General features: G+C 39.4%; 3 protein-coding genes across 4 annotated transcripts in view; all 3 read left to right on the forward strand.

Annotated features, from left to right (window-relative positions):
- The window catches only part of smpd1 (sphingomyelin phosphodiesterase 1), a 76,556-nt gene that overhangs the window by 46,467 nt on the left and 17,024 nt on the right, over window positions 1-13,065 (forward strand). The gene's annotated exons all lie outside the window — the stretch shown is intronic.
- LOC139931213 (uncharacterized) lies at window positions 1,199-8,075 on the forward strand. Of its 2 annotated transcripts, none has more exons than XM_071924659.2 (6): window positions 1,199-1,293; window positions 3,707-3,817; window positions 4,058-4,100; window positions 4,234-4,325; window positions 4,938-4,996; window positions 5,915-8,075. In XM_071924659.2, exons 1-6 carry the CDS (start codon window positions 1,287-1,289, stop codon window positions 6,425-6,427), a joined length of 825 nt encoding a protein of 274 aa, XP_071780760.1. In that variant the 5' UTR covers window positions 1,199-1,286; the 3' UTR covers window positions 6,428-8,075. The 2 variants fall into 2 exon arrangements, with proteins under 2 accessions (XP_071780760.1, XP_078142909.1); XM_078286783.1 differs by having other exon boundaries at window positions 1,245-1,293; window positions 3,704-3,817.
- Window positions 9,818-11,982, forward strand: timm10b (translocase of inner mitochondrial membrane 10 homolog B (yeast)). Its single transcript, XM_071924632.2, has 3 exons — window positions 9,818-10,102; window positions 10,215-10,310; window positions 10,543-11,982. The coding sequence occupies exons 1-3, from the start codon at window positions 10,076-10,078 to the stop codon at window positions 11,314-11,316; spliced, it is 897 nt and encodes a 298-aa protein (XP_071780733.1). The 5' UTR covers window positions 9,818-10,075; the 3' UTR covers window positions 11,317-11,982.

Raw genomic sequence — 13,065 nt, forward strand, 5'->3', positions numbered from 1 at the left:
TGTAGTTGTTAACTGTCAGTATTGCAAACTGACTGACTGGCCTGCATCAAAGACCACTGGAGTCAACATTTACCTCAGAGTGTCACTGAAGCTTACAAAACTGGGCTTGAACCACAAACCACATGAGCTGACTGGCCAACTAGTGTAACACCCACTGATTGCCTCTTCCGCACTGAACACCCATAGGAAGTGGGTGTTGGAAATTTTGGTAATAATACTAGTTGTTGATATTTTGAAGTGCTTACCAGTTTGAATTTGATACTGCTCCGTTCATTTAAATAATAATTTCATCAAGCATTATAGACATATTTTCTGTGCATCCTGTGCATTTTTGTACATTCAATTTGCTCAGACCCTGGTTAAATGATTTTCTCAATTGATATAATATAGAAAAAAAATTATCATTTAAAAAAAATTATTCCACTGCGATTATCCAAGCTTAGACATAGTCTGAAAAAGGTATTGCTTGCCTCTCTCTCTCTCTCTCTCTCTCTCTCTCTCTCTCTCTCTCTCTCTCTCTCACACACACACACACATACACACACACAGTGTTGAGTATAGATTTGGTCAGCGCACAACAGGCACGTATACAATCTAGTTTCTTTTTATAATTGTCTGTGCATGTATCCTGTGCATGGGGCTTCAGATTCTCTATATCAAACAAGAATATGAATGTATACACACAAGACATCCTGCTTTCACTGCTGTGGTTGGAAAATTAGAAAAAAAAAAAAAACAACGATTGTAGTTGTGGCTGGTGTCCCAGCGTGGCTAAATGCACGTTGTGGGTGTTGATTGAGCACTTTCAGCCTATTCTTTAACAAAACATATTACTCACTTTTTGGACATTTGGAAATTCTGGATCAGTTGATGAGATATTTGTTTATTTGAGATATTTCTGCCTTTTTAGGGGAAAAGGGTTTTTGTGTGTATGCTGACTTTTTATTTAAATTTACAAATCTTTATGTTGAAATTCTGAATTACAAAAAAGATGTTTAAGAACCATTGTCATCTTTAGGTAATGATACAATGGCCTATCTGAAATCATATTGTACCTAGCAATGTTTTTTAGACAGGGTGCCTCAGAATGAGGTTACCATGTTTCCTGTTTGTAACTGAAAAAGAACACACAGTATTCAAAGAGCTATGATAAGAGAGGGTTAACTAAGGAATGGTAAAAATAGACTACAGTGCAGCACACCTCAATGACTAAACACTGTGATGCCCTGTAGCCTGAGAGAAAGAGTGTCAGACAGACAACCCATATTATTCAAGACGACTGGAATATGTCAGGTAAGATCAGTAGATATAACTTTCTGAATTTCTAAAACTATATTTAGAACTTGAAGCATAGTTTTATAATTAATAGTATTACATTGTACAAGGACTCGCTGCCAACATTTTATGTCGACATAATGCTGCAAAACTTTCTCTTTGACATAAAAAAGACAATATGCAACGGATATATTGATTTCTGTGCCACCTCACAAAATAACACACAGAAATGAATTGATAATCCTTTTTCTATATAATGGTATATTGTTCTGTGTTTGGTGAGTGTAACAGAATTAACCTCTGCCAGACTTTTTAACAAAATGATTTAAACAAATCAACAAAAATACCACAAATACACCATAAAACTTTGGTTGGTTACAGTGAGAAGTATGACTTTCCAAAGAAAGTTGTTGGTACTGTTAATAAAATCGTTATAATAGTAATCGCGATTCCAAAACTAGAAGGGCACTCGGAGAGCGCAGACTTCTGCCAAGGTTCGTGCTATTATTGCTTGTTCGCGAGTCGGATCCGGATCCGCTCCAAAATTTAATGGGTTCTTCCTTGGCCCATGCTACACCCTTCCACAAAGTTTCATGAAAATCGGGCCAGTAGTTTTTCTGTAATCCTGCTAACAGACAAACAAACAAACGGCACCGAAAACATAACCTCCTTGGCGGAGGTAATAATGATTCTTCGGAAGCTAAATGGTGATTTATAGAACATTATTATTTGAGGAACCATTCAAACCTCTAGATGGTTCCTCACTGCTTTTGAGAGCCATTACAGGTTCCATTACAACGGATTGTTTTTTTCAGTGGTTCAGTATAGTTCTGGGGTGGTTTTATATAGAGGCTGATGTTTCTGTTTAGACCCAAATGGTTTTATATTGACCGTAGTCTCCTTCACTGGCTGAAACCTTCTCTCTCTTTCCTCCACATTCCTCCTCTGTATCCAACGCAAAACTCTGACCGCTCTCCCCCAACAAACTCTTACTTTGTTATGATTCCCACTGGGGAAAAATTGTTAAGGAGTATCTCATGCAAAACTATGTTGTTTAGAAATAGTACTTTTCTTGCAGTACAGTGCAATATTTATTCTTTGGCTCTTAACTATACACTGTATATAATGATACTGTGGATCATTATATATTACAAATTACAAGATTATGGTGTCCATGGTAACAAACTCAATTGGTTTAGAAGTTATTTGTCTAAAAGGAAACAATTTGTCACTTGGAACGGAATAAATTCAGAATATAGGGATATTCGGTGTGTGTTCCGCAAGGTTCCATACTTGGTCCACTATTATTCCTTATCTACTGTATATCAATGACTTACATTTAATATCTAAAGAAGTGTTTTTTCATTTTATATGTTGATGGTACCAATATTTTTCTTACTGATAAAGATGAGCAACTGATAATAACCCGCATGAATGCTGTTTTAGATAAAGTTGATGTTTTGTTTAAAAGTAACAAATTATCCCTCAAAAAAAGTGCCTACATGATTTGTTCTTATAGCTGATAATGCTCTTGAACATGTTTCTTATGTTATAATATGTAATCATTGATGGTCAGCTGAACTGGCAAAGACACATTTCTTATTTCCAACAAAGTTGCTAAGAATACTGGTATATTAAGGAGAATAAGACGAAAAGAAGAAAATGTTGCTGGATTTATATTAATCTATGGTTTTATTTCTTAGGTAATATAGTTTGGGCTAGCACTTTTAAATCAGCCTTAATGCCATTTTCTCATTGCAAAGGAAATTTGTCAGGATGGTTTCACTCTGCTCCCCTTTTCCATACCTTGGAGATTCTCACCATAGTTGACTAAATGCCAGATATGTATATTTGTTTTTTACAATAATTTTTGTTTATGTGTGTGTATGTTCACGTGTGCAAGTGTATATGTGGATGTTGTTTGTATGACATGTATGTGAATTGATATAATTTATGTATGTAGGGTGTTTTTTACTACAAGCCTTGAAGGGTTTTTATACCACATGTGCATTGTATACTGTTGTATGTATTTGGTCATATGTTCCCTTTCTAAATTGCATATATAAATAAACAAACAGATAAGCAAATAAACAGAACACTAATGTCATAGTCATTTATAGCAACATTGTTGCATCAAGGTCAGAGATGGTCAGAGATTGTTTGATAGTGCTGCAGCATGTGATTGTGTTCTTATTAACATGTGATATCTGATGTAAAATGATGACCATGCTTGATTGTATTATATTGTACTAATGTCATTGCTTCTAATGTTTTATCTTTTCTGTTTTTATTGAGCTTCACTGAGGGAAATTCCGAGCAATAATGGAGATATTTGATAAAGATTTCAGCCTTAAATCCTACACCAGTTTAGTAAAGCAACTACTGTATTTCTTACTAAATCGGTGGAGGTTTGTTGTTTGTCTTTTAGCAGAGTGCAACTATGCCTGGCTGGGTCTGACAGTGACCTCCCTGGCCTTGCTGATTTCTGTGTGTCTCAATGTCATCTTCTGCGTCTTGAGACGGAGGGCCCCCATTTACAGAGGTATGGTTATTATGAAGCTTGTCAACACAGATTTTCAATAAGCTGCTTGGCAGTTTTTAAATTAAACAGTCAGTGAAGTGTAGCGCTTTGCTAGCCTTTTCATCTTAACTTATTGCCACATTTTCTTTTATTATTTGACCTACGGTTTCCGTTTATTTCAAGTCTCTCCTAGCCTTTACAAAGACATTAGGTCATACAATCATAGCATACAATAAATTGCCAACCATTTTGTTTTTGCAGACACTGATGCGCATCTGTACCCACAGGCCTATCAAACAGAGAGGTATGTTTATTTAACAAGGCATATCCATCATAAATTGTGTCCTGTATATTAGTCAGGCTATTATTCAGTCCAATATGTCTGAATTTTGTAATATAAACAAAATGTAAAATTGTTGCTCTGTGTCTTGTTCCAGACGGTCTGAGGATGAAGGACATGATTTTCATGACCACAATCATCATGAGCTGCAGGAAAATCCAATCTATGGGAACATCAACACAGACAGAGGTGAGCCCAGGCCTGCATTCAGACAGCCTTCTGGTGTATTATTATTTAGGGCACTCACTACATTTTGACAGGTGTTTTACACAGTACTGATAAAATGCTGAAAATTAGAATGCCAATGAATTCAACACAATGAGAAGTGGATTTTCTCTGACAATTCAATGTTGTTTTGTATACGCCTGGAATTGTCGATGTGATTTGTTTGTTTTTTTTGTGCGTGTATTTGTATACAATATCATCTTTTTGCGGATGCCATGAAGAGTAGCTGCACATTGTGGCCAAGCTTTTGATCAAAGACTTAACGAATAGCACGTACTCTATGCTGTCAGCTCATTTTGACTGATTAATAAAGTAAGCTACACCATAAGATAAGATCACATTACTTTCCTTTCCACTCACTGTCTTGCTGTAGAATTTATTGAAGCCTGGCTGCTATGTCTATATGAAGTTAGTTAGTAGTCCAAGTGGAACCTTTGAAATCCCAAAAAAGTCTAGATTTCTTTACTTGAGGAGTGAGGCTAAATGTTTTTATTTCCATCCCATTTATGTTTAGGCTACTTGGTTAGTAAAACAGCAGATCCACTCATGACTACATCATGTGTTTCACTTGTACAGACCTTCAAGAGGTGTGCTATGAGATGATGACCAAGCAACGTACGAAAGATAGCACAAAGGTAACTGCTGTAACTGTATGTTCAGACTGACAGGTATCACAAGCTACAGTATCGCTCTGCAAGTGGTTTTCATGGACAACAGCAACTTAGTTCTTACTCAGCTCCCCATCGTTTTCAGTAGCTACGCTGAGTTGTTTATGCTCTCATTACGTACTTAAATTATTTTCAGCAGTTTTTTTTATCATGTATTAAATAGCATGTACTGGAATTGCTGCATCACAATGTGGGAAAAAAAATTCGTAGCCATATTCATGCCTCAATCTACCGTGCCATGGTGCGAGGTGAAGTTTGCACGTGGTGTTGGCTGCTTGGATGTCCAAGCAGGCAATCCAAGGTTTACAAAGTATAAACATGTTTCTAACTCATTGTTTCAATAATTTCTAAATGCTGTAATTCTAGTTTTTTTGTTATTATATTCATTGATATTGAATATATGATTGCCTCTATCACAGTGTACATGTATGACTAATATATCAACATGCAGGCTAGTTGAGTTCTCAGGCCATTGTGATTGCTTTCAAAACGGAAGGCAGTTGACGCGCGGAGACACACTGTGGTCAATGAGACTGTGAACCAATGTGTTCAAATAAGCACGAAGAGGTCTAAAAATAAACTCGGCTCACTGAAATATATCAGAATCTACAGCCACCGAATGCCATATATATGAAACCACAAGCTGAAATACCTCAACATCAGAAATACCTTTATGTGCTGCAGCATGCAACCAGCTAATAGACAAAGACATCTCACAAACGTACAGAACTAGTACCTTTTATGTAACTTAAGCATTTAAACTGGTTCGAATTCTGCAGTGTTCATTATGATAAAGATGACATTACATATGTTTTTTATCACTCCAGACACCTAATAATGCTAGCATCTCACCAATCTTTAACTTTCTCCATCGTCTGGACCCAGCCTCTTGAGCCTGATCTGAACTATGCCTCACTGGATCTGAATGTGGCCAAGAAACGCAAGAAGAAGCACCGCCACCAGCAAGGCCAGACCCAGGACCCGAGCAAACTGCAGAACCGTCTCTCCCAGCCGCTGCTCCAACCCACAGCCCCCATGGCTGTGTTCCTGGAGGTGGAAGTGGAGGTGGAGGCTTCCCTTCCTTCCAGAAACAGCAGCCCCATGGTTTCCCACAATAGCATCTACCTTAACAGCCAACAGATAACGCAAGAGACGGAGGACAGGGAAAGAGAAAGGGGCATAAACCCGGAATGGGAGCATATGGGTTGGGAAGGAGTTAGACGGCGGGAGGGTGGGGGAAGTAGAGCATGGAAAGAAGAGAGAGAGTGGGAGGGAGGAACGGATAGACAGGATGGTGGTAATGTAAATGTAGGTACACAGATAGAGGAAGAGGCTACACATGATAGCACAGATCATTTCATCAGCAGCTTCAACCATGATAATGGCCAACAAAATTAGGCATACATCACAGTAGACCAACTCCTTTCAAACTGTTCAGAATTGAATTCTGGGGCACATGAGGAGGGCAACATAAGTTATTTCCTATTGCAATACTGCTAGAATGAAAACCTTGTAACCTGCAATGTAAAACAAGCTCTACTTGAGCAATTTCTTCTTTGACGTGAAGAAACTACCTCTTGAACTCTCCACCCTTGGCAACTGTAGAACAAAAACCCACCTTTCTTTCCTTTTTACGTGCAGAGGATGTAATAAATATGGAGGATACAAAGTGAAAAGGAAGCGCTGTCTGTGACATTTATAGGTTAAAGGTCACATGTGGAAATTTTCAATTTATTGTGAAAGATGAAGAAAACATCAAAGGACATTGTCACCCAGGACATAGAGGCACTTTTGCTGTTTTGATGTCTCATAGATCTCCAGATGTCTCATAAAAAAAGGTGTTATGGAAAAAATCTTGTCACTCTGACATTTGTTTTCCATGCTGTAGGCAACTGCCAAGCCTCGAGAGGCAACATTTTCTTAAATAAATCTGCTCGCATGAGCAAACACTGAATCTGCATTTCAGCAAAGTAATGACTGAACATTAAATCCATATGTCATAAACGCAAGACATGTATGTAAGGATGAGAGACTTATGTTAGTGTGTCAATAATTTAGTTTTATTTGCATCACAATGGTCCTATTGCCATGTAAATGTAACCCACATAGGATTTTCTAAATGTATTCTTGTCAAAGGAATTAACTTTACATTAGCTTTACATTCTATAGTACTAGTGAGCTAGTATTCTGTCAGCAAAAATGTTGATTTCCATTTATCTACTGCTTCTAAAACATAACTTACCGCTCTACTGTCTGCTGAAAAGGAATTGAGCTCTAAAGTGTACAAGGCAGTCAGAGGCCTGCGACATCCTGTGTGGCCATTAACCATTTTTTTGACAGTTTTTCAATAGTTGACCATGGCCTACTTTCTTCTATTGATTCATTTTTTTCCCACAGGCCTACGGAGTGTTCAGGGATTTTTGGCTTGAACTGGCACACAGAAAAACACAGACACAACAGGCACAACCTTTCATATGTTGTGATAACTCCCAACTGAATCATTTGAAATCACAAAGCAGACCAAACAGACTACTGTCTGTAACTGTCAGAACACATTTTGAGGAAAAATTATAGGAAAACATCCTCACTATTACAAGAAAATCTGGCAAACTTTTTCTTTTAAGATTAATCCTGTACGGTGCTATATGTAGCATTTTAACATCAATAAAAAATTACCATATTACTTTTGAGACATTTGTATAATTACTGTAAACAAACGAGACAATCAGGAAGAATACTGGCAGTCTCTGCACTGCATTTTACATTGTGTGCATCAGGTCAGATTTCACAGGAAAGCTGCTTCGTTGCTTTATGGCACAAAGGGAAATTGCTTTAAGGCACAAAACAGAATGCCTCGTTTTTCGCAATGGCAGGTGGTGGAAGGATTGAAATGCCAATGGAAAAATCACTTCCAACATTTTTATTCTCTTCGGTAAAGTGAAAAAGAAAACAAATGCATACAGAGTGGTACGATTGAGGGGAGGGAGGAAAAGCAGCAACAGGAAGCAATAAGCTTTATGGGAAACCTGGTCTTAATTTTTAGAAACACTAATGGTGCCTTCAAATGGGGTCGTGTTTATCGTGTTCACGAGAAGAGTCCATATGAACGCCCCCCTCCTGTGGTATTCACGACTTCGGAAGTGGAAATTTTCTGAAAGCTCCGAGTTCACGAGTTGTGACGTGTTTGTTGACGTTTTCAGAAATGGCGGAGGCCGTGGAAGTTCATTTTTCGGTGGATGGTAAGTTAATATATTGTAATTTTAGTCGTATAAAGTTTTTCTTAGTAATTTTATAATATGTCTGAGGAAAATGTTGATATTCCCAACGGCCTCATCTTTTTCCTCTGTCATTATGCCTTTGCCAACCAACTACGAGATGAATCGTGACCATAAAACATTTGATTCGGAGCAAAAAAAATTGGAAAACAGAAAAAAAGGCCTTTTTTTTTTTGCCTTTTTTTCCATTTTCCAATTATAATTTTTTTGCTCCGAATCAAATGTTTTATGGTCACGATTCATCTCGTAGTTGGTTGGCTTGGTTCCAGGCTTAAAACTCTTTATATAAGGATTTTCTGAAACATCAATGGAGGAATGAATGGGAAATTCACTTCCTGGAACCGGAGCCGTTCAAAAGTGGGCGGTCACTGTTGAGCTCTATAGAGTTAGCTAGCTAAGTGGTAGCTATTTGGATGTGATAGGATAGTTAGGCTAGTGAGCTAACATTTATTTAGCCTACCAGAGTTTATGCTGCATTCCATTGGAAGTCAGAAGTCGATAGTTCCAAATTGGAATTACTGACTTCCGATCTAAATGCATTCCAGTGAGTCTTCTCCGGAAATGGACGCAACAGCCTTTGCCTATTAATGTTAATGTTAGCTACCAGATAATTGTCAAGTAACGTTAGCAGACTAGTTCATACAGCAAAGACTTCTATCTAGTAATGAAGCAAAAGTCAACTGAATTATGTTACAAATGGAAACTACAAAGTTCTTACAACACGTTTTCATAACACAAAAACTACATGTCAAGTAGAATCAAGTTTTATTAAGTACAAATTGATGCTGTGACACGTTCTGTGGCACTTTTCCGTTTCGGAAGTCGTTTTTCAATGGAATGTAGTAATAGTCTCGCAAGGCCAGACCCTATATATATGTCCTTATTTTTCTTTTATTTATGTAAAGCACTTTGAATTCTCGATAAACTTGCCTTGCCTTGCCTATACCCAAATCCAGCATTGGGTCTGGGAAGTGGGAAATACTTACCCCTTTTTCTCACAGCAGTGCTTCCTGGTTGACTGCGAGGCTCCATGCTCCTGCGCTTATATTTTCATTGCCTGGCTAATGTCAAATAGTGGCACACTGGAGACTACATCACCACTAGCGCCATTTTTGTTTTGTGCCGCTATATTAAACTTTGAAGCGGGGAGAAGAACAGTACTGTTGAGTTTGTTATTAAAAATGGAGATGTCAGTTTTAGACACTGTTATGTCTCAAGTTTGTGCTAACATATTACAGAGATGAAGCCTTTACAAAAGCTATGTTAGCATTTCTGCCAACAGACTACAGAAAAAGCTTCTTTGCTCGATTCTGATTGGTCATCCGTTTCCTTTGCTTTCTCCGTCCCTTTGTGTGAAATAGGGATATTTTCCTCGCTTGCATATGAAACCGTATGAAACCTGGTTCTCAGGCTACCTCCGGTAACGTCACACACCAGGAAGACCAACAATCTCCAGCTGGGAAGGTGAATCCGGAAGTTGAGCCGTTTTTTGAACTATCGAGTGACTCATCTTCATAACATAGACGATCTTTGTTAAAACATGGCAGCGCACATGTGAAAGTCATGGTATACTAATCTATTACTTGAATGCGGACATAATTGGGTGTAATTGGTTGGACATTTGTAGCTGGTATGTAAGTTACGTGTTATAGAATTGGTCTCATACATCTCAGACAGAAGACGGTACGGCTGTTTCTTTTACTAACCAGAAAGCGGTGCTGTCGATATTAGCAAGTTAGCTAACCAATCGGCAACCTTGGACGGATCCGCTATGGAGCCCGACCAGCAAATGCGAAATGTAAGTCACATTTATATTTCAGTAATACGCCACGCTAGCTTGCAAGCAAACACATTGAGCACATTAATCTGTGGTTGTGTTATTGGTGTGTTCACTGCACTGTCTCTTGTAGCTGCGGGATTTCCTGATGGTTTACAACCGCATGACTGAAATTTGCTTCCAGCGATGCACCAGCAACTTCAACTACAGAAACCTCACCATGGACGAGGTGAGAAGACTGTCAGGTTATACATAGCCTGCCAAATGTATTTGTAGTGTAGAGACATTTCAGGGTTGTCGTTATTTGTCTCTCTGCCTCTGTCAATCTGAGTACTACTTCTTTTAATGTGTAGTGATTGTCCCTGTTTCTCACCAGCTGTTGTCCACACTGTGACTGAAATGCTCTTTTTCCCCCCTGCAAATATCGTGAATCAACTCATCTGATCCATGTTGTGTTCCAGGAGCGCTGCGTGGATAGTTGTGCTGGGAAGCTGATTCGCTCCAACCACCGCTTGATGGGGACCTATGTGCAGTTGATGCCTCGAATGGTGCAGCGGCGAATGGAGGAGATGGAGAGCAAGGCTGCAGAGGCAGAGGCGGCGGCGGCAGCGGCAGCATCTGGAGCAGTGGGGCCTGCTGCCACAGAAGCTTTACCAACCACTCAAACCCCAATCGCCCCATCTCCACCCACACAAATACCTCCAATGTTACCTCCAACAGTGACTGATGTTGGACCAGTTCAGACACCCGCTGTACCTGGACAGGCAACTGATATATTTGTAGTATCTGCTCCTTCCCCTGTTTCAGGTGAAGCCATGGTGAGGCCAGACATGCATGACTCCGTCTTACAGCCAGCAGCGGTACATATTCCATTAGAGCTGGATGCTGCTGCGTCCAAATCCACAGCAGCCGCACCAGTCACAGAAATGAAATTGGCAGCTGCCACAGCGCTCACGTCTGCCACCGAAACAGTAAATCCCCTAGCGCTTAATAAACCTGCCAGTGGACCGTCTTATACGGCAGTCTTGCCTCAGTCGGCCATAGCCGGCACCCAAATTGAGTCTGGAAACTCTATGTCCGTATCTGTTCTGCCTGTGTTTACACCGTCAAGACCAATTACATTATCAGAAGATGCGCCTGTGTCAACAGTAGCAGCTCCTACAGTGTCTAAAGCCACAGAGAGCCTGTCAGGCCAAGACAAAGCCCCAGAGGTTTCCCCGCTGTCAGGCCAGTAATGATGGCCACTCTGGGTCTGTCTGAGGTAGTCCAGCCCCTCGCTGGTCCACCCTGCTCCCCCTAATATTACAGAGCAGCAGGCCAACTCTAATTAGCTGTAATGACTTATCACTTGCAGTCCCAAATGCAACAGCATCCACTGTGACATAACAGGAAATGCTGTTAAAAAAACATGGCCTGCTGTGGTGAGAAATAGGGGTTGGTCAAGAGTGTCAGTTATAAGAATAGCCATCATCATTTATATATCAATTATATAGCAATTTTTAACAGTGTTACAAAGTGCGTCAGAAATGCTAATAATAACACCCAAGAAGCTGACCATTAAAAATCCCAGACGTAAAGATAAAACGGGGTTGTGAGAAGAGGCAAATATGAGAATGAAAATGTTATATAAATAGCTTGTCTGTAAAATGGCATTTTGAGAAGTGACGTTAAAGACTCCTGACAGCCAAATCTCCACAGGGATAATACCACAGCCTGCAGGCCTGGATGGCAAAGGCCCCATCGTATTTGGACTTGAGCCTAGACTTTGCAATGGCAAGGAGGGTTATGCCTGATGAGATGCTACAGCATATTTAATTATGATGCCTACCTTGTAATGCTGCGAAATGTCACAGTGAATAAGGAAATAAGATGATCTTTAATAATAAAGATGAGAGTATTAATCACTTTGTTCATGTATTCTTTATTGGGAGTGTTCCAAAACCAACATGCTGTTTGTTGATCACAGTATTCATTGTTTAACATTAAAGGCCATCCTGCTGATGGGGGTCCTGCTGACTCAGTGGGCTGGGGAACATGACACATACAATGTTGTACAGTCTATGGTATAAATCCAGTTCATGACCTTTGCCACATGTCATCACCTCTCTCTCTCTCTGGTCATTTCCGGACATTCCACTATGTACTATCCTATCCTATACAGCAGTGATTCTCAACCTTTTTCATATTAAAGACCCCTAATTTAGTGCACATTAGAGCCACAGACCCTCATTTGATGAGATTTTGTCTCTCAAACCCAAATCTGAGAATATTTTTATTGTTAGATATGATTTTGTCCAGAATTCCATGATTATCTGCATATTAAGTTGAGAGATAACAGTGAAACTATGATCAAAATAGTCATTCTTCTACATTCTGTAATTGCATTAACTTCTGGTAAATTAAATAATGGTGATGTTTAACAATTCATCAATTTCCTTGGGACCCCCTGGAATTCCCTCAAGGACCCCTGGTGGCCCCCGGACCCCACGTTGAGAACCACTGCTATACAGTAGCAAAGCCATAATAAGTCATCTTAAAAAGAACAGCATTGTTTGTGATCTTGATTGTCATTACTGTTTGTTCACTTCTCATTCCAGCTGACTATTTATATCAGACAGTTTAGGGCTGTAGAAGAAATAACCAGTCCATCAAAATGTTATTGGTTAGCTCAAATGATTGGTGTTCCTGTTTGAATAATATGGTGATGTTATTCTCGGGCATCCTGTGGCTGTGGAGCCGGAGCCAAGCCATCAATCAGCTTTACAGTCGCTGTCAGAGAGGAACACAACCTCAAATATGAACATGCTGATTGAAACTCCATGGGATAGATTTGTGTGTCCACAGGTTGTCAAAAAAAGGTGATGCTGCTATGATATTTGCTATGATTTAGTATATATCTGTCTTCCTGTGTGGTGTCTGACAGTGATGGAAAAAAAGGGGTAAATTATGACCTTTCAGTTGGTGATCATCAGAAGGTACCGAAG

This window comes from Centroberyx gerrardi, chromosome 11 (genome assembly GCF_048128805.1).
Source record: "Centroberyx gerrardi isolate f3 chromosome 11, fCenGer3.hap1.cur.20231027, whole genome shotgun sequence".
Taxonomy (NCBI): domain Eukaryota; kingdom Metazoa; phylum Chordata; class Actinopteri; order Beryciformes; family Berycidae; genus Centroberyx; species Centroberyx gerrardi.

Excerpts from the sequence above, each read along its gene's own strand:
- LOC139931213 (XM_078286783.1), top strand. Across the intron at positions 3,818-4,057 it reads GAGGGCCCCCATTTACAGAG|ACACTGATGCGCATCTGTAC; the intron begins GTATGGTTATTA and ends TTGTTTTTGCAG. Across the intron at positions 4,326-4,937 it reads GAACATCAACACAGACAGAG|ACCTTCAAGAGGTGTGCTAT; the intron begins GTGAGCCCAGGC and ends TCACTTGTACAG.
- timm10b (XM_071924632.2), top strand. The coding sequence starts at position 10,076 with ATGGAGCCCGACCAGCAAATGCGAAAT. Across the intron at positions 10,103-10,214 it reads CCGACCAGCAAATGCGAAAT|CTGCGGGATTTCCTGATGGT; the intron begins GTAAGTCACATT and ends TGTCTCTTGTAG. Across the intron at positions 10,311-10,542 it reads GAAACCTCACCATGGACGAG|GAGCGCTGCGTGGATAGTTG; the intron begins GTGAGAAGACTG and ends GTTGTGTTCCAG.